This window comes from Brachyistius frenatus, unplaced genomic scaffold, assembly GCF_029030835.1.
Source record: "Brachyistius frenatus isolate BFR_SWC_R1_liver_20210118 unplaced genomic scaffold, ASM2903083v1 Contig_214, whole genome shotgun sequence".
In the NCBI taxonomy this organism is placed as follows: domain Eukaryota; kingdom Metazoa; phylum Chordata; class Actinopteri; family Embiotocidae; genus Brachyistius; species Brachyistius frenatus.
The window spans coordinates 277,501-297,500 of record NW_027210813.1 but is presented as its reverse complement, the minus strand read 5'-3'; the positions used below and the strand labels follow the sequence as shown (position 1 = coordinate 297,500).

General features: G+C 44.6%; 1 protein-coding gene across 5 annotated transcripts in view; it reads right to left on the bottom strand.

Annotated features, from left to right (window-relative positions):
* Positions 1-3,830: 3,830 nt before the first annotated feature.
* kiaa0513 (KIAA0513 ortholog) overlaps positions 3,831-20,000 on the bottom strand; it is a 21,391-nt gene continuing 5,221 nt past the window's right edge. For 3 of the 5 annotated variants that reach the window (XM_069719395.1, XM_069719397.1, XM_069719396.1), the window contains 12 exons: positions 19,710-20,000; positions 16,982-17,081; positions 16,513-16,586; positions 15,586-15,656; positions 14,222-14,429; positions 14,096-14,133; positions 13,930-14,005; positions 12,344-12,421; positions 12,129-12,158; positions 7,938-8,018; positions 5,801-5,895; positions 3,831-5,192 (listed from right to left, as the gene is read on the bottom strand). The exon at positions 19,710-20,000 is cut by the window's right edge and continues 236 nt beyond it. In XM_069719395.1, the coding sequence (XP_069575496.1) occupies positions 5,143-5,192; positions 5,801-5,895; positions 7,938-8,018; positions 12,129-12,158; positions 12,344-12,421; positions 13,930-14,005; positions 14,096-14,133; positions 14,222-14,429; positions 15,586-15,656; positions 16,513-16,586; positions 16,982-17,081; positions 19,710-20,000 (1,192 nt within the window). In that variant the 3' untranslated portion in view covers positions 3,831-5,142. The remainder of the gene's footprint in view (positions 5,193-5,800; positions 5,896-7,937; positions 8,019-12,128; positions 12,159-12,343; positions 12,422-13,929; positions 14,006-14,095; positions 14,134-14,221; positions 14,430-15,585; positions 15,657-16,512; positions 16,587-16,981; positions 17,082-19,709) is intronic. The other 2 variants (XM_069719399.1, XM_069719400.1) reach the window with 2 other exon arrangements.

Genomic DNA, 20,000 nt, shown 5'->3' with positions numbered 1-20,000 from the left:
TGGACGGTCACATGTTGGACGGTCACATGGTCGACGGTCACATGTTGGACGGTCACATGGTCGACGGTCACATGTTGGACGGTCACATGTTGGACGGTCACATGTTGGATGGTCACATGTTGGACGGTCACATGGTCGACGGTCACATGTTGGACGGTCACATTGTCGACGGTCACATGTTGGACGGTCACACGGTCGACGGTCACATGTTGGACGGTCACATGGTCGACGGTCACATGTTGGACGGTCACATGGTCGACGGTCACATGTTGGACGGTCACAGGGTCGACGGTCACATGTTGGACGTTCACATGTTGGACGGTCACATGTTGGACGGTTACATGTTGGACGGTCACATGTTGGACGGTCACAGGGTCGACGGTCACATGTTGGACGGTCACATGGTCGACGGTCACATGTTGGACGGTCACATTGTCGACGGTCACATGTTGGACGGTCACACGGTTGACGGTCACATGTTGGACGGTCACAGGGTCGACGGTCACATGTTGGACGGTCACATGGTCGACGGTCACATGTTGGATGGTCACATGGTCGACGGTCACATGTTGGACGGTCACAGGGTCGACGGTCACATGTTGGACGTTCACATGTTGGACGGTCACATGTTGGACGGTTACATGTTGGACGGTCACATGTTGGACGGTCACAGGGTCGACGGTCACATGTTGGACGTTCACATGTTGGACGGTCACATTGTCGACGGTCACACGGTTGACGGTCACATGTTGGACGTTCACATGTTGGACGGTTACATGTTGGACGGTCACATGTTGGACGGTCACAGGGTCGACGGTCACATGTTGGACGTTCACATGTTGGACGGTCACATTGTCGACGGTCACACGGTTGACGGTCACATGTTGGACGTTCACATGTTGGACGGTCACATTGTCGACGGTCACACGGTTGACGGTCACATGTTGGACGTTCACATGTTGGACGGTCACATGTTGGACGGTCACATGTTGGACGGTCACACGGTCGACGGTCACATGTTGGACGGTCACACGGTCGACGGTCACATGTTGGACGGTTACATGTACGATCACATGTTGGACGGTCACACGGTCGACGGTCACATGTTGGACGGTTACATGTACGATCACATGTTGGACGGTCACATGTTGGACGGTCACACGGTCGACGGTCACACGGTTGGACGGTCACACGTTGGACGTTCACATGTTGGACGGTCACATTGTCGACGGTCACACGGTTGACGGTCACATGTTGGACGTTCACATGTTGGACGGTCACATGTTGGACGGTCACACGGTCGACGGTCACATGTTGGACGGTTACATGTACGATCACATGTTGGACGGTCACATGTTGGACGGTCACACGGTCGACGGTCACACGGTTGGACGGTCACACGTTGGATGTTCACATGTTGGACGGTCACATTGTCGACGGTCACACGGTTGACGGTCACATGTTGGACGTTCACATGTTGGACGGTCACATGTTGGACGGTCACACGGTCGACGGTCACATGTTGGACGGTTACATGTACGATCACATGTTGGACGGTCACATGTTGGACGGTCACACGGTCGACGGTCACACGGTTGGACGGTCACACGTTGGACGGTCACACGTTGGACGTTCACATGTTGGACGGTCACACGGTCGACGGTCACACGGTTGGACGGTCACACGTTGGACGGTCACATGTTGGACGGTCACATGTTGGACAGTCAGGAACAAGAACATGTTTCAGAGGGACAGCGAACATGCAAAGAAGTCAATTAAAATACTGCATGTAGTTCAGAACAGGTGTGAATGATTTATATTTATCTGTGGAACAAGATATGAAACACCGAACGAGCACGTGGAACAGAGGCGGGACATCTGAGGGCCCTTCAGGGTCATAACCACAGTCAGACATTTAGGTCACGATGCACTATTACATCTATTATTTCTACATTTACAATTAAAAGACTCACAATTCAGAAACAGCAGCACGTGATTGGCTCTCACAACGCACAGGAAAACAAAATATACAGTAGTCACACTATTACTTCAAAGATTCAGTCTGAAATGGGATTCAAGCTGCCAGAGAGCATCAGTCCAGCCTCCAAATGTCCATAACTATGAAATACTCTGATTGAAGACACAATGCTGCCCCGCGGTGGCAGGACGGGGGGGGGGGGGGGGGGGGGGGGGGGGGGGGGGGGGGGGGGGGGGGGGGGGGGGGGGGGGGGGGGGGGGGGGGGGGGGGGGGGGGGGGGGGGGGGGGGGGGGGGGGGGGGGGGGGGGGGGGGGGGGGGGGGGGGGGGGGGGGGGGGGGGGGGGGGGGAAGTAACATGCTTCATTTTTCATGGGTTTGATGCTGTTGGCACGTTAGTCGCAGCACACATGCAGCAGGATCCAGGCAACATGCTTCGTTCGCTACGCTGCTAGCATCACAGCTAAATGGAATCAAACTCACTGAAAACATAAACAGACAGCTACGTAATACAGAATCAGTCAGAGATTAGTATTTGGTCAGGAGATGAAAGGAGATGGAAGGAGATGGAAGGAGATGAAAAGAGATGGAAGGAGATGGAAGGAGATGAAAAGAGATGGAAAGGAGATGAAAGGAGATGAAAGGAGATGAAAAGAGATGGAAGGAGATGGAAGGAGATGGAAGGAGATGAAAAGAGATGAAAGGAGATGAAAGGAGATGAAAAGAGATGAAAGGAGATGAAAGGAGATGAAAGGAGATGGAAGGAGATGGAAGGAGATGAAAAGAGATGAAAGGAGATGAAAGGAGATGAAAAGAGATGAAAGGAGATGAAAGGAGATGAAAGGAGATGGAAGGAGATGGAAGGAGATGAAAAGAGATGAAAGGAGATGAAAGGAGATGAAAGGAGATGGAAGGAGATGGAAGGAGATGAAAAGAGATGAAAAGAGATGAAAGGAGATGAAAGGAGATGAAAGGAGATGGAAGGAGATGGAAGGAGATGAAAAGAGATGAAAGGAGATGAAAGGAGATGAAAGGAGATGGAAGGAGATGGAAGGAGATGAAAAGAGATGGAAAGGAGATGAAAGGAGATGAAAAGAGATGGAAGGAGATGGAAGGAGATGAAAGGAGATGAAAAGAGATGGAAGGAGATGGAAGGAGATGGAAGGAGATGAAAAGAGATGAAAGGAGATGAAAGGAGATGAAAAGAGATGGAAGGAGATGAAAAGAGATGGAAGGAGATGGAAGGAGATGAAAAGAGATGAAAGGAGATGAAAGGAGATGAAAAGAGATGGAAGGAGATGGAAGGAGATGAAAAGAGATGGAAGGAGATGAAAAGAGATGAAAGGAGATGAAAAGAGATGGAAGGAGATGGAAGGAGATGGAAGGAGATGAAAAGAGATGAAAGGAGATGAAAGGAGATGAAAAGAGATGGAAGGAGATGAAAAGAGATGGAAGGAGATGGAAGGAGATGGAAGGAGATGAAAAGAGATGAAAGGAGATGAAAGGAGATGAAAAGAGATGGAAGGAGATGGAAGGAGATGAAAAGAGATGGAAGGAGATGAAAAGAGATGAAAGGAGATGAAAAGAGATGGAAGGAGATGGAAGGAGATGGAAGGAGATGAAAAGAGATGAAAGGAGATGAAAGGAGATGAAAAGAGATGGAAGGAGATGAAAAGAGATGGAAGGAGATGGAAGGAGATGGAAGGAGATGAAAAGAGATGAAAGGAGATGAAAGGAGATGAAAAGAGATGGAAGGAGATGGAAGGAGATGAAAAGAGATGGAAGGAGATGAAAAGAGATGAAAGGAGATGAAAAGAGATGGAAGGAGATGGAAGGAGATGAAAAGAGATGGAAGGAGATGAAAAGAAATGGAAAGAGATGGAAGGAGATGGAAGGAGATGAAAAGAGATGAAAAGAGATGGAAGGAGATGGAAGGAGATGAAAGGAGATTTAAAGTAGCATCAGAGGATCATGGTGAGAATATTCTTCTTTGGAAGGCACTTTGGATGAATCAGGAGTCTAATGTTACCAAAGTCATAATACAAACAACAACATTAAAACCAGCTTCACTAAATTGAAAAGTAATTGATCTTCATACTGTAGTTAAAGAAGTTAGCTTAGCTTAGCATCAGGACGGTATTCATATTTTGTTTAGACACTTTAGTTTGTTGGCTGCAAAAACTAAAGTCACGTGTCATGTGTTACTGTTGCTATACAGCATTTGGCCTTCATGTTATTTACCCCCGTTTCTCGCCTTTATGCCAAGCTAAGCTAACTAGCATCCGACTGTTGCTTAATATTTACAGAAGGTTTCAAATGAGCTTTTCTCCACTAAACTGTAAATGTGTGTCTGGCTTGAAGAGGCAAAAACAGAATTCAAATACTTTAAAAAATGAATACAACCGCCTGTCTTATATGAAGCTACAGATGTTAGCTTAGCATAAAATCACATGCGCTAAGGTCACTTGTCACTTCTATATTTCCATTTTAGTATGAATTAAACAAACAGACATTTGTTAATGAGTTTAGAGGTGCTGGTTGGTGGATTGCGTCATCTTTAGACAGAGCACTTTCTAGTCTATATGCTAAACTAAGCTAAGCTAACCGTCCTCTTGATGTCGCTTTATATTTAATATACAAACATGAGAATGGTATAAATGTTCTGAAGAGAATGCGTGGCAGGATATTGTTTTAATTAATAAAGATCATATTCTGATTGAGGTCCAAGCTGCGTTTCCTGTTCATAAATCTGCAGCGCGACTTTAACAGGAAGTAAATGTGACCTGAACAGCAGATTAAAGCACGATAAACTCTTATCGCCACATATTGAACACCTGTAATAAATATGGTCGTCACGGAGACAGAGTCAACAGCAGGTAGGGTATGTGATGTGCACATCACGTGTTCACTGGAAGGTTTCACTTTGACGGACAGCGGTGCTGCAGATACCGACGTGATGACTAAGATGCTGTGTTATTGCTGCAGGGTGCAGGTGGGAGGAGCTTAGCTACAGGTACGCCACAGCTCAGCTAAGCAGGTGGTTTTCCAGCAGCAGCCGGCGGAGAGTCGGTCGGTGTGACGTCGAGCTGCAGAGAAACCGCCGGCGGGTTTTTGTGTTGTCAGATTGTCGAGCAGACGCTCGGAAACGCGGCCCGTTGCCATGGAAATCACTCGGCCGCCATTTTCTCAATGTGGTCGCTCAGCAGCTTGTACTGTTCTGCAGACGCACCAAACATACACACGTTTGTGTTAAAGGCTGTTTTTAGTTTCACACAGTTTGTATCCAACAGTTTCAGTTAGACAGATATATTTTTAAAAAGGACCCACGTGGTGCAAGGCTTTCTGGGTATTGTAGTTTAATTCATAAGTTACATTTTGCTGATATTGAGAGATGTCAAGAATGAAATTATCCTGTTAAACGTTTAAATGATTATTTCAACAACTAACCCTATGAAGTTACTTTTTTGCCATTCATTACAAACACGTAGTCACCTGTAGGTGCCGCACTGCTCAGGTTGCAGTCAGTAGGAGGCCACATGACGTGACTACAGCACCTGCAGGTATTAACCACTGCTGCTACTATTCTGCTACCTTTTAGGTTTTTTCTTTATTTGGACTTTTAGCACAATGTAGAAAAGACCTGAAGAAAAATAAATAACACACATGGAAGCATGTAGTGAGAAAAAAAAAGAGTAAACAAAGAAGAACAACAATAATTTAGAACCTGCAGCTGTGAGCGAGTCCATTCGTCTACAGATGCTCTAAATGTAAAATATAAAAGAGGCGAAAGCACAAAGAGCAGCGACGTCCACTTCAACACTTCACCTGCATCCAGGTTCCCGATCACCGCCTGCTTCTTCAGGAAGTCGCTGCGCAACTTTGGACTGAGACCGAACGCCAGCATGTTGTGACTGAACGTCCTGGAAACACACACAAGGAATATTCAGGAAGAGGAGAAAGAGGAGGAGGGAGGAAGAAGAGGAGGAGGGAGGAGGAAGGAGGAGAAAAAGGAGGAGGGGGGAGGAGGAAGAGGAGGAAGGAGAACCCTTGTGAGATTTCACCACTTGATCAAAATCAACACCCGAGTTAAAAACTTTTGTTTGTTTTATTTCCGGAAACTTGAGCAGAAGTTTGAGAAGTCGTTGGGAGCAGGAAAAAGCAAGAAGAGGCAGGAAGAAACAGGAAGAAGCAGGAAGAAACAGGAAGAAGCAGGAAGAAACAGGAAGCAGCAAGAAGAAGCAGGAAGAAACAAGAAGAAACAGGAAGAAGCAGGAAGAAACAGGAAGAAGCAGGAAGAAGCAGGAACAAACAGGAAGAAGCAGGAAGAAACAGGAACAAACAGGAAGAAACAGGAAGAAGCAGGAACAAACAGGAAGAAGCAGGAAGAAACAGGAAGAAACAGGAAGAAGCAGGAAGAAACAGGAAGAAACAAGAAGAAGCAGGAAGAAACAGGAAGAAACCGGCACAAACAAGAAGAAACAGGAAGAAGCAGGAACAAACAGGAACAAACAGGAAGAAACAGGAAGAAGCAGGAAGAAACAGGAAGAAACAGGAAGAAGCAGGTAGAAACAGGAAGAAACAAGAAGAAGCAGGAAGAAACAGGAAGAAACCGGCACAAACAAGAAGAAACAGGAAGAAGCAGGAACAAACAGGAACAAACAGGAAGAAACAGGAAGAAGCAGGAAGAAACAGGAAGAAGCAGGAAGAAACAGGAAGAAACAGGAAGAAGCAGGAAGAAGCAGGAAGAAACCGGAACAAACAGGAAGAAGCAGGTAGAAACAGGAAGAAACAAGAAGAAGCAGGAAGAAGCAGGAAGAAACAGGAAGAAACCGGAACAAACAAGAAGAAACAGGAAGAAGCAGGAAAAAACAGGAAGAAGCAGGAAGAAACAGGAAGAAACAAGAAGAAGCAGGAAGAAACAGGAAGAAGCAGGAAGAAACTGGAACAAACAAGAAGAAGCAGAAAGAAATAGGAAGAAACAGGAACAAACAAGAAGAAACAGGAAGAAACAGGAAGAAACAGGAAGAAACCGGAACAAACAAGAAGAAACAGGAAGAAGCAGGAAAAAACAGAAAGAAGCAGGAAGAACCAGGAAGAAACAAGAAGAAGCAGGAAGAAACAGGAAGAAACAGGAAGAAACCGGAACAAACAAGAAGAAGCAGGAAGAAACAAGAAGAAACAGGAAGAAACCGGAACAAACAAGAAGAAACAAGAAGAAGCAGGAAGAAACAGGAAGAAGCAGGAAGAAACCGGAACAAATAAGAAGAAGCAGGAAGAAATAGGAAGAAACAGGAACAAACAAGAAGAAGCAGGAACAAACAGGAACAAACAAGAAGAAACAAGAAGAAACAGGAAGAAACAGGAAGAAACAGGAAGAAACCGGAACAAACAAGAAGAAACAGGAAGAAGCAGGAAAAAACAGAAAGAAGCAGGAAGAAGCAGGAAGAAACCGGAACAAACAAGAAGAAGCAGGAAGAAACAGGAAGAAACAGGAAGAAACAAGAAGAAACAGGAAGAAACCGGAACAAACAAGAAGAAGCAGGAAGAAACAAGAAGAAACAGGAAGAAACAGGAAGAAACCGGAACAAACAAGAAGAAACAGGAAGAAGCAGGAAGAAGCAGGAAGAAACAGGAAGAAACAGGAAGAAGCAGGAAGAAGCAGGAAGAAGCAAGAAGAAGCAGGAAGAAACAGGAAGAAACAAGAAGAAACAGGAAGAAGCAGGAAGAAGCAGGAAGAAGCAGGAAGAAGCAGGAAGAAGCAAGAAGAAGCAGGAAGAAACAGGAAGAAGCAAGGAGAAGCAGGAAGAAACAGGAAGAAGCAAGGAGAAGCAGGAAGAAACAAGAAGAAACAGGAAGAAGCAGGAAGAAACAGGAAGAAGCAGGAAGAAACAAGAAGAAACAGGAAGAAGCATCAGGGAGTGAAATGCTCTGATGAATCAGACCCCCGCAGCGGCGTTCTTACCCCAGCTGGCCGAAAGTGATGTTCTCATCGACCTTGGAGCTGTCGTCTCGCTCCTCCTGGGTCATGTGACACCACTTCTCCCTGCAGCACACACACAGCAGTCAGGCTTTAATTCCAGCTTCAGCTCCTCCACAGAACCAGAGAAATATCACCACACTGATCAGAGGAGAAATATCACCACACTGATCAGGAGGAGAAATATCACCACACTGATCAGGAGGAGAAATATCACCACACTGATCAGAGGAGAAATATCACCACACTGATCAGAGGAGAAATATCACCACACTGATCAGAGGAGAAATATCACCACACTGATCAGAGGAGAAATATCACCACACTGATCAGGAGGAGAAATATCACCACACTGATCAGGAGGAGAAATATCACCACACTGATCAGAGGAGAAATATCACCACACTGATCAGAGGAGAAATATCACCACACTGATCAGGAGGAGAAATATCACCACACTGATCAGAGGAGAAATATCACCACACTGATCAGGAGGAGAAATATCACCACACTGATCAGAGGAGAAATATCACCACACTGATCAGGAGGAGAAATATCACCACACTGATCAGAGGAGAAATATCACCACACTGATCAGAGGAGAAATATCACCACACTGATCAGGAGGAGAAATATCACCACACTGATCAGAGGAGAAATATCACCACACTGATCAGAGGAGAAATATCACCACACTGATCAGAGGAGAAATATCACCACACTGATCAGAGGAGAAATATCACCACACTGATCAGAGGAGAAATATCACCACACTGATCAGGAGGAGAAATATCACCACACTGATCAGAGGAGAAATATCACCACACTGATCAGGAGGAGAAATATCACCACACTGATCAGAGGAGAAATATCACCACACTGATCAGGAGGAGAAATATCACCACACTGATCAGAGGAGAAATATCACCACACTGATCAGAGGAGAAATATCACCACACTGATCAGAGGAGAAATATCACCACACTGATCAGGAGGAGAAATATCACCACACTGATCAGAGGAGAAATATCACCACACTGATCAGGAGGAGAAATATCACCACACTGATCAGAGGAGGGAGACAAAACTCACATGTTCAACAATAGGACTTTTTTTTAAAGGTAGAAAATCTGTTTTTTTAATCAGTGACATCCATCTCTGTTCATAATTCTGCAATGAGATGCAAAACCAGAGAATCCATTTCACACTTCACACATAAAATAATATAGGAGAGCACATCAACCAGCCATCAGCAGAAAAAGTACGACAACTGATTCACTGATGAGAATCACCGTTGGTAACGAGCAGATGGAAAACACTGACTGAAATACTGAAAAAAAATTTGCCACCTGGAAATGTTTCAGTATTATCATTAATATTATTATTGATCCGTCTGAAGCCTTTGATGTTGTGTATCATGTCCTGCTTTGTTATTGGGTTGTCTGATGAAGCAATAGGCTTTTACATTTTCTTTATTTCATGTATTATTGCCAGGTTTTTGTTTTATGCCTTTACATTTTTATCATGTATTTTGTATGTTTGTTTAGTAAAAAAACAAACATACAGAAACCAACAAATTGGGGTTATGTTTGACTTCCGTCAACTATTATTTGGAGGAAACTGTTCACCGACACGTTCACCATCACAAACAGTGTTAATGTTGGAACTTCAGTGTGTCGATTGTTTTCCAGAGAATAGAACTGATAGTTTTGGTTGAATAATCCATCTGAAACATTTCATCTATTTCAGTAAATATCTCAACATGACATTAGCTGCAGTGCATTTGTTGAAGCAAGAATGACAACAAACGTCTCCAAACATCAAAATTGACCAAAAAGGCAAAGCAGCACATAAGAAATAACAGTTTTTAATCATTCCAAGGCGAATATTTATAATTCATGGCACTTCCTTAAAGATCCGCCTGCAGTGGAAACATAACAGAGACAGAACAGGGAAACGTGCAGATGGAGGCAGCGAGGAAATGTGAGATGCCAGCAGATTAATGGTGAACATGCAGTGAGCTGTGAAGAAGCAGCTTCAGACTGCAGAGGATAAACACACCGTCACACATCACACGGCCCTCGCTTCACTCGGCAAAAAATAAAAATCATACGGGATCACGTCATCTTTCAGGCAACATGCCGACGGAAGCCAAATAAAGACAGAAATATCAGAATGTATAGAATCTGAGATTAAACAGATGATATCTTTTAATCTGAGCAGAACCTGCTGCTGTCACAAAGGCCGGAGATCCACCATCACTGGAGTGTTAGACACATCAGACCCGGGCGACTCCACCCTGACCTCCACTCTGACCTCCAGCCTGACCTCCAGCCTGATCTCCAGCCTGACCTCCACTCTTTCCTCCACCCTGACCTCCACTCTGACCTCCACTCTGACCTCCAGCCTGACCTCCAGCCTGACCTCCACTCTTTCCTCCAGCCTGACCTCCACTCTGACCTCCAGCCTGACCTCCACCCTGACCTCCACTCTGACCTCCAGCCTGATCTCCAGCCTGACCTCCACTCTTTCCTCCACTCTGACCTCCACTCTTTCCTCCACTCTGACCTCCACCCTGACCTCCACTCTGACCTCCAGCCTGATCTCCAGCCTGACCTCCACTCTTTCCTCCACTCTGACCTCCAGCCTGACCTCCACCCTGACCTCCACTCTGACCTCCAGCCTGATCTCCAGCCTGACCTCCACTCTTTCCTCCACTCTGACCTCCAGCCTGACCTCCACCCTGACCTCCACTCTGACCTCCAGCCTGATCTCCAGCCTGACCTCCACTCTTTCCTCCACTCTGACCTCCAGCCTGACCTCCAGCCTGATCTCCACTCTGACCTCCACTCTGACCTCCACTCTGATCTCCAGCCTGACCTCCACTCTTTCCTCCACCCTGACCTCCACCCTGACCTCCACTCTTACCTCCAGCCTGACCTCCAGCCTGATCTCCACTCTTTCCTCCACCCTGACCTCCACCCTGACCTCCACTCTGACCTCCACTCTGACCTCCAGCCTGACCTCCAGCCTGACCTCCACTCTTTCCTCCACCCTGACCTCCACCCTGACCTCCACTCTTTCCTCCACCCTGACCTCCACCCTGACCTCCACTCTGACCTCCAGCCTGATCTCCAGCCTGATCTCCAGCCTGACCTCCACTCTTTCCTCCACCCTGACCTCCACTCTGACCTCCATTCTGACCTCCAGCCTGACCTCCAGCCTGATCTCCAGCCTGACCTCCACTCTGACCTCCACCCTGAACAAATTTTATATATGATGCATTTTTGAAAAGCTACAAACTAATTTAAGGAAATCTAATTAAAATATCTACGTGGACACGTCACTGGCTTCCGCTGTTCACTGCAGCGATGCATGAAGCGACGCTAACGCGTACGTCCATCAGGGCAGGACGTTTACTACATGTTTATTAAATGTCAGATATGTATATAAATTATACAGGAAAATTAAGTAAATATAAAATGCAGGTTATCATATTAAAACTTTTTGAATTTTTTTGAAAACAGTAATAGCCATATTTCCATAATATGATATTTGAGATGTAGCTCCTATGTAATACATTTTTAGTTATATTAAATTTTTACTAATTGGCTTATATAGTTTATTTTGCTTTATGATTCTGGAAGCCAGAAAAAGACATTATATACAGTATGTATATATTTTTTTAAAGCACACTTCAGTTCATTTATGTTTTAAGTCTCATTATTCACAAAACGAAAGGACTTTATCTCATATGTATGTATATATAATTTCATATGTTCATATGGAGCCTGGAGACGACCTGAAGCTACAAATTCACTTCAGTATTCAGACTTTTATTCCTGACGGAGACGTTCTCTGAAAACCTGCAGCGCTTTACAATCTTTACAGAAGTCTGTTGATGTTAGTTTAAGAGCAGGATTCCTTCCTGAGATATTCACATTCAACCGTTTCACAGCAGTAAAATATCCCAACATATCGTCTCAGCTGGGAAATGTTCTCTTCTGGTTTTTATTTAAAAAAAAAATAAATCAAAAAGCAGCACAAACGTTTTCTACTATTTGTACGGGCCAGAATCTGCTGCACCTCGGCAGCAGTAGAGGCAGATCTCAGCACCGGCTCGGACTCGGTTTGGGTTTTTGTATTTTATGGCAGCGGACAAACAGAAAGACAGACCTCTCGTCTTCCTCTTCATCCTGCGTCCCCCTGCCCGGCAGCAAGGGACAAGGAAACAAAGGGTTAAAGTTATCATGCAGAAACAACACAGGCTTCGAGGAGAGGAAGAGGAAGAGGAAGAGAGCCAGGAGTACATCACTACAGGATCTCCAACCTTTACTTATATCTCACAGTGAAACACATTGGCTTCATTTTTCCGTCTCCTGCCGACTCACCTGGTGGTCGGTGATCTCTTCTTCCTCTCGCAGTGGACGGCATCAAAAAACGCAGCGTTCCAGAACCTTAGCGTGTGCCTGATGGAGAGAGAACACGTTACAGGTTTGATGACAGCCGTGACTCCTGCAGGCCAAACACGGAGGCCCGCGGTCACGGAGGTCACAGAGGTCACGGAGGCCCGCGGTCACGGAGGTCCGCGGTCATGGAGGTCACAGAGGTCATGGAGGTCACAGAGGTCACGGAGGCCCACGGAGGTCACAGAGGTCCGCGGTCATGGAGGTCACAGAGGTCACGGAGGCCCACGGTCACAGAGGTCACGGAGCTCACGGAGGCCCACGGTCACAGAGGTCATGGAGCTCACGGAGGCCCACGGAGGTCACAGAGGTCTGCGGTCATGGAGGTCACAGAGTTCACGGAGGCCCGCGGTCACAGAGGTCATGGATGCCCGCGGTCACAGAGGTCACGGAGGCCCGCGGTCACAGAGGTCACGGAGGCCCGCGGTCACAGAGGTCACGGAGGCCCGCGGTCACAGAGGTCATGGATGCCCGCGGTCACAGAGGTCACGGAGGCCCGCGGTCACAGAGGTCACGGAGGCCCGCGGTCACAGAGGTCACGGAGGCCCGCGGTCACAGAGGTCACGGAGGCCCGCGGTCACAGAGGTCACGGAGCTGCGCTGCAATTCAGACTGAATGGTGTCGTTTCTAACATCTGCGGTTACGACCCAAAAACATATCTGAGGGTGAGTGTCGAGTCGCGACATGACTCAGTCAGCCATCTTTGTTCTGCAACAGAGAAAAATATTCTGCAAAGCTGAAAGCGGCTTTTTAAATTGGTGGTAACGACAATATGGAGCTAAATGGAATATTGGATGTGTAGTTTCACTGCAGGCTGCAGTTACTGAACACTGACTCGGTAATCTGAGCCTCTGATTACCTCATGTTGCTTTTTATTTGATGGTGTCACTAACTATTTTATATCATCATTTTTTATTTTACTACAACACTTTCAAATGTTCATTTTTCACTTTTTTATTTCATAATATCTCTGCTGAATTCAATGTCATGTTTTATTTTATATTGTCACTTTTACGTATAATTTTAGGTTCCTTTTTTGATTTTATCACTTCTGTATTTCATTGTAACTTTTTATTTCTTAGTCACTTTTTTGTCATAATGTCACTTTTTATATTTATATTTTATTAGTTTTTATTTCATGTTACCATTTATTTCACATAATCACTTATAATTCATGTCAATTAAAATTTGTATACTACACTATTTCTGGATAGCAGTTTTTATTTCAAATTTCTATTTCTATTTCATAATTCACTTTTTATGTCACTGACACTTCCATACATTTATTTTTATATTTACGTCACTTTTATTTGATATCATCACTTCTTCATAAAAAAAATTCACTTTTTATTTCTTTACGTCTCTTTTTTGTTTCATAATATAATTTTTTTTGTCATGTCATGTTTTATTTGATATTATCACTTTTTAAATTTCATAACGTCCCTTTTTATTTCATGTCATTACTCAACTTTTTGTATTTCATGGCACTTTTTGTCCTCATCTGTCCTTACCAGATGGGTTGCTGCTTCAGGTGAGTGTACAGGTAAACCTTCTCTCCTCTCTTTTCCTCCGGAGCCTCCGATGCTGCTGGAAGGAATTCACAAATTACATCTGATAAAAAATAAAAACGGCAGCGGAGCAGTGAAACCAAATGAAGAGATTTGTGGTGGACTGTACCTGCTGATTTGGGTTTGGTCTCAGCGGTTTCCCCGTCGCTGGAGAGGAGAGCGTAGCAGGAAACCATGAATACATGCGACTGTGTTCATGACCAGGATTCAAAGGAGGAGCTGTGTTTGTACTCACTCAGACTTCTGAGCCATCGAGCTCCTCAGTTTGCTCTCCAGGCCTCCGAAGAATCCCTTGACGTCGGTCTTGGACGTGTTTTTGAGGAGGCGCTCGGCGGCGTCCTTCTTCCCCGTCAGCCAGGAGTTGGCCTTGTTGAGGTACGAGTCCGGACCAGGTTGAGAACCACCGCGATCCAGCAGCTCCGACGGAGACGGCTGGGATTTCCCTGAAGAGGGCGGTTCAACGTGATGACCTTCATCTTTACAAGGATCTAATAGTCGTGTTTCATACCAACCCAAAGTCACGCCGGTCCACTACAGCAGAACGTGACATAGCCACGCTTTGGGCCGTCTGGGTGTGAAAGCTACACGTTTTGAAAGCGTGAAACGAACATGAAACGGCGGTATTAGGAGGCAGGAGGGACGACTCACAGGGCGCCATTCAGGACAACGAGGCTTGAATCCAAGAGATGCCTATGATTTTTGTTTACAAACCCCAACCACGGACGTATTAAGTGACCACAATCACATGTTTCAGCGAAAAGTTTAATTTCCGGAAAATCACATGGCTCTACGTATCATTTTCGTGCACTCCAGGAAAACGTGTAACTTTCACGCCTAGACGACCCAAAGCGTGGCTATGTCACGTTCTGCTGTGGCAGACCGGCGTGTCTATTTCACGATTTGCCGGTATACCGGGTTGTTTATACATTTATAGGTTTTTAAAGAGAGAAGGCACCAGTGTGTCTTCCAAACATATCCTTGGTGTCGTCGGTCTGAAGCATCACAGCTGATTAACAAATGCCACCTTTAGTTTTTCCTCTGATGTGTTCTCAGAGACACCGTGTGGTGTTCAGAAATAAAGGACTGTCTAAAAATGTATTGGACCAAAGGCTTCAGCTGAGGCAGCAGCAGCTCAGTGAGCTGAACATTTAAACAGTAATTAGTCTGTAATCTGCCAGGTTTCAAAGTAAAGCTGCTCATTTATGGATCAGGTGTCTTTGTAGTTTGCAAGTCGACCTTTTCGCAGCGCGTCACTTCTGTATCGACCCTCCTGTAGTGCACGTTTACTATAAGTGGGAAAAAAAAATTATACCCGAGCAGAGCTGCCTGCAGACGGATGTTGATGCAACGTGTCACGGTGGTTTTATCACTCAACGCTTCCTGCTTGCGTCAGCACAAACGCTACCTTTATTAGTGGTGTTGCTGAAACAGAAACCACAGAGCCGACCGGCGGCGGCGGCGACGCACCCTGAATCTGCACCAACAGCTGTCAACTGTTCTTTTGCAACACGGAGCCGCCGGCTGCTTTCATGTGTGCAACAGAAGCCTCCAACTGCCAGGAGGCAGAGCGAGGATGTTTACCGATGAATTAGACCTTACCGATGTGGTAGTACGTGAAGCACATGGTCATGAGGTTTTTGGCCGGGCTGTAGTCGTCCATCTGGTAACATCTGGAAACACATCCATGTTTTAGGAGGTGATCCTGAATGTCATTTAAAGGAGCTTTAAAGGGAAAATCAGGGGATGCTCTATATTCTTCTTACTGTCAACAAACTCTATGAAAGGTCACCCACGGAGAGATGACCCCACAAACAAAGAATGATTTAAAATGTAGTCATCTGCTCCACTGTTGCTCCAAAAACAACAACATTTGAACTCAAAACAGAATTAAATGGAACTTAAAAGGACTTTTTAAGACTGAATTCAAATCTGTTTATAGATTTATTTTCATCAAGCCGAGTTTAAGGGGCTGTTGTTACACTAATAAAACGGTTTAACCTGAAATGTCCTCTAGAACGTTCTTCTTAAGTGTCCTGCAATACTCAGCAATTTCATTTTCAATGCAAGAATACTGGAACAAAAACTTTCTGAAAACATATTTAGATTCAGGATCAAATATATGAGACAAAAGCTCAGTGTTAAAAATTTCATTTCAGGAATCTTTTTTATATATTGACCAATTTTCTTAAGTCTTTAGTTTACTTTTGTACTATAATGGAATGTTTCCCAATTAACCCTCATTTCATATCACTTTTCATTTTACTATGGCATGTTTTATGTCACAGAATCACTTTTTATTTCATAATGTCATCTTATATGTCCTGTCCCGTTTGTAATTTGCAATATAATTTCCACTTTTTTATGAACTAATGACATTTTTGAATTTGTGAATCAAAGACAAAGAATTGACAGTTGAGCATCTTCATCAGAAACCATCTGACTTTAAACTGAAAATGACTAACAATGAAAAATGTACAGATGCTCAGCAGCCACTTCGTTTACAGTCACACATCCATTAATACTCACTCGAACAGAACGACTGCAAACGACTGCACCAGTCGGTAGAAGGTCGACTCACTCACACACTTGGAGTGGCAGCGCTGTGAACACACGACATCTCAGGAGATATTTGGGATTCATGAAGGAATTCATATTGAAAGAATCTGCAACTTATTTTATTCACTTTCATTCTTTTAGAGGGAAGAGTAATCTAAAAATGATAAACTCATCGCTGTCAGTAAAACCTCAAGTTTGAAGTTTGTGGTACTCGACACAAGAAACTTTAATTTCAAACAAAACAAAAGAAGGTCATCAATAACAGCTGTTTATGATTAGAGAAAAATTTAAGATAATGAATTGACTGCAATAAGGCAGAACCAGACCAGTGCTGGGTTTCTGATTGAACCTGTACTGCTATTGTTTGAAATATGGAAGTTGTTTCTCCCTCATAGGTCACGTATGACGTCTGACCGCTGCATCACTTCCCCCTTCTCACCTGAGCGCTGACGTACTTGGCGAACCACTCCCGGCCTTTTCCATTCTCTCCGCTGCAGAGCTCTCCGAAGCGAGCCTTCTCTTCCTGGTCAAAGTCCTCCCTGTCAAACATCCAGAAAGTCACGCCAGCAGAGATCTGTGAACATGCAGCCTCCTCACAGCTGCCTCCGTTTACTCAATGGTCTGTCCAGAAAACTGCAGCATGGAGCAGTTAACTCAACTTCACTGTCTTTGAGTCTGTCACTGAGATATTGACGACGTTTGGATTAATAGGAAATTAAATGCCAAATAAATTGTAGACTGTTTAGTTGTGAGAGTTCTTGTTTTCAGACTGTTGAACCTATAAGCTGGTTATAGTGGCAACATTTCTGTTATAAAAACACAACCAGCACCATATTTAAATAAACTGTTTATAAAAGAGTTCGTATCTTCAGGTCTGTAAAATGGTTCCGATCCAGAAGTGTCTTCAGCTGCAATACCAGCGAGTGCCACTAGAGGTCGGCTCCAAAAAGCCTCCAGCTCCATAGACTCCCATTCAACTTCTCTCATCAAATCCAAAGTGAATCAAATGTGTCCATCAGTTATCTCGGTGTTGTTAGCTAAAGTCACTCCTTCTTCTTAGTTTTCTGGAGGTCCATCTGAAAATAATCCCTCATTCATTAGAAAAGAAGATTCAAGAAGACCTGTTTTTGGGGGCGTGTCTGTTTGATTGACAGGCCTGAGGTGCAGTCAGGTTACAGCTATCGGTGCGTAGTATCGTCAGGTTTCCAATCAGATCGGTCAGATCCACCGCTGGCTCCTCCCCCAGCTCGTCCAAATATGGTCACTACTGGTTCTAAACTATCAAGAAGGTGACTGCCGAACTCAAAGCTTCAGAACAGCAGCTCGCAAACCAACTGGTGATGTCCTGGTTGGCTGAAAATCACTTTCCTTATCATAGCTTGTTGGTTTAAATTGTATAAAAACCGAAAGTCTTAATAATTTCATTATTTGTGAAGAGCTGCTGCCCGAGTGCCACTGAGCAAAGAGCACGGCAGAGATACAGTACAGCATCAGTGGGGTCACAAATAATCGAGCCTGTGGCAAGAGTACGAGAATGAAGTTCAATAAACATCTGACATTAAACACCAAGGTCCCCTTTGACCTTTGACCCCGGCAGAGTCCTGACGTCGGTAGGTCGTGTGACCCCAACGAGCTGCTCTGCTGGTGAGTCACGGGAGTCTCTGATTGGGTGAAACCAGAACAGTGTTGATCTGAATAGAAGTGAAATCACGGCTTGCAGCAGGCGGACTGTCGGCATCGCACAGGAAGAGAAGGAGAAAAATAAACGCTGATCAGAACCAATCACAGCAGCAACAGAAGATGGGACAACTGAAAACACAAAAACTGGGAGGACGAGGCTGAAAGTGTGACTGAAACGTCTCCTGGCAGCTGCAATGATTAATTATTTCCAGTGGGACCACATGCTTTTTCAATGGGAATCTATTGGAGCTAGCCCCTAGTGGCCCTCAGTGGTATTACACCGTAAGACACTTCTGCATTGTCGACACTTTTCAGACCCGGAGACTACAAACATTTTATATACAGGCTGTGATGTGCACTTGATAAACAAGTAGACTCTACTAACTCTTTAAAAAAGCTCAGAAAACCTTTATTATTTTTGCAAAAAAAACCTGCACATTATAACACATTTAGAATAAAAACCACCTGTCAAATCTGAATTAGATGAACAGGTAGAGTTTAGAGACTGTTTTTAAAACACATTTTCAGATTTGTTAAGGAACGCTTTGATCTATACCCTGGTCTGTAGTTACGTGGAAGACGAAATCCCAATGAAATCACTGTTATTCCTGCTTTTATGAATAAAATAAAGGTTTTACGTCTCTAAAAGTGCATTGTAAACAGTGTTAAGACTCTAATTAGAGGCCCAACACACTCTTACTGCTGTAAAAATCTGCATTTCAAAATGGATTTGATCCGAAACAGGCAAGTCTTCACCCTGTCGTCCTGCTTCATGTGGACCTGGAACATCTTTTCACCAGCAGAGTGTCAGAAGCATTTTCTAGAACGACTGTGCGGTTTTCACGATGTTTACCGTTTCTCTCATTTTCTGTTCTAAAAGCCTAAAAACTGGTTTTACAGGTTTTACAGGGACACGTGAGAACTTTGTTTGTTTCATCCACCATTCTGGGAAAGATTCACGTCTACATTCAAGCTAATGACCTAAAAATATCTAATCTGCACACATGGACATGAAGAAAGTCCACCTGATGAGAGCTTCACCTCCGGATTAATAATCATCCTGATCAATAATCATCCTGATCAATCCAAATAATATTGCTTAAATGTCAGTTTTTCAAAGCCATCACACAGTCAGGACTGTTTTCTCATTGAGGATATTTTTGACCAAAATAATGATGGTAGTTTTCAAGAGTATTATGTTTTAGTCTCGACCCAGAAGTTTGTTTACAGACGAGTACATTTGATTTTTTTGCTGCTAAACAAAAGTAGAGATCTGCTTTTAGTTTTATTTCATGATAATTAAATGCAAATAGCGTATGAATATATATATATTTTAAGATGCATATCAAAAAGTCTATCAACAGAACAGTGAAATTTAATTCTACTGTTAAAACACTTTTGGATATAATAACATATATCTATTAATATATGAATAAAAGCTTGTTATCCCACAACAGAGAAAGAATGAAATAAGTTTAGCTGCTTACTTTCCATGAAACACCTTCTCCACGTAACCCTTCATAAACCTCCTCGTCTCCAGCGTCTCGCCGTCGCCGTCCTCGCCGCTGTGAGTGGACGAAGACGACGACCTCCTCAGAGTCCAGGTGTGAGAGGGCGGGTCCATGTCGTTCTCGCTGTCCGCCGACCCCGTGGCGTCGCTGTCCTCCTCGTGGTGCCGGTGGGAGCCGGACCTGCTCGGCACCACGGGCTCCGGCAGGAAGGGCTGCTGGTGGACTCCCGCCGAAGACGCCGGCTCCGGGGACAAGATGTCAGCGTGG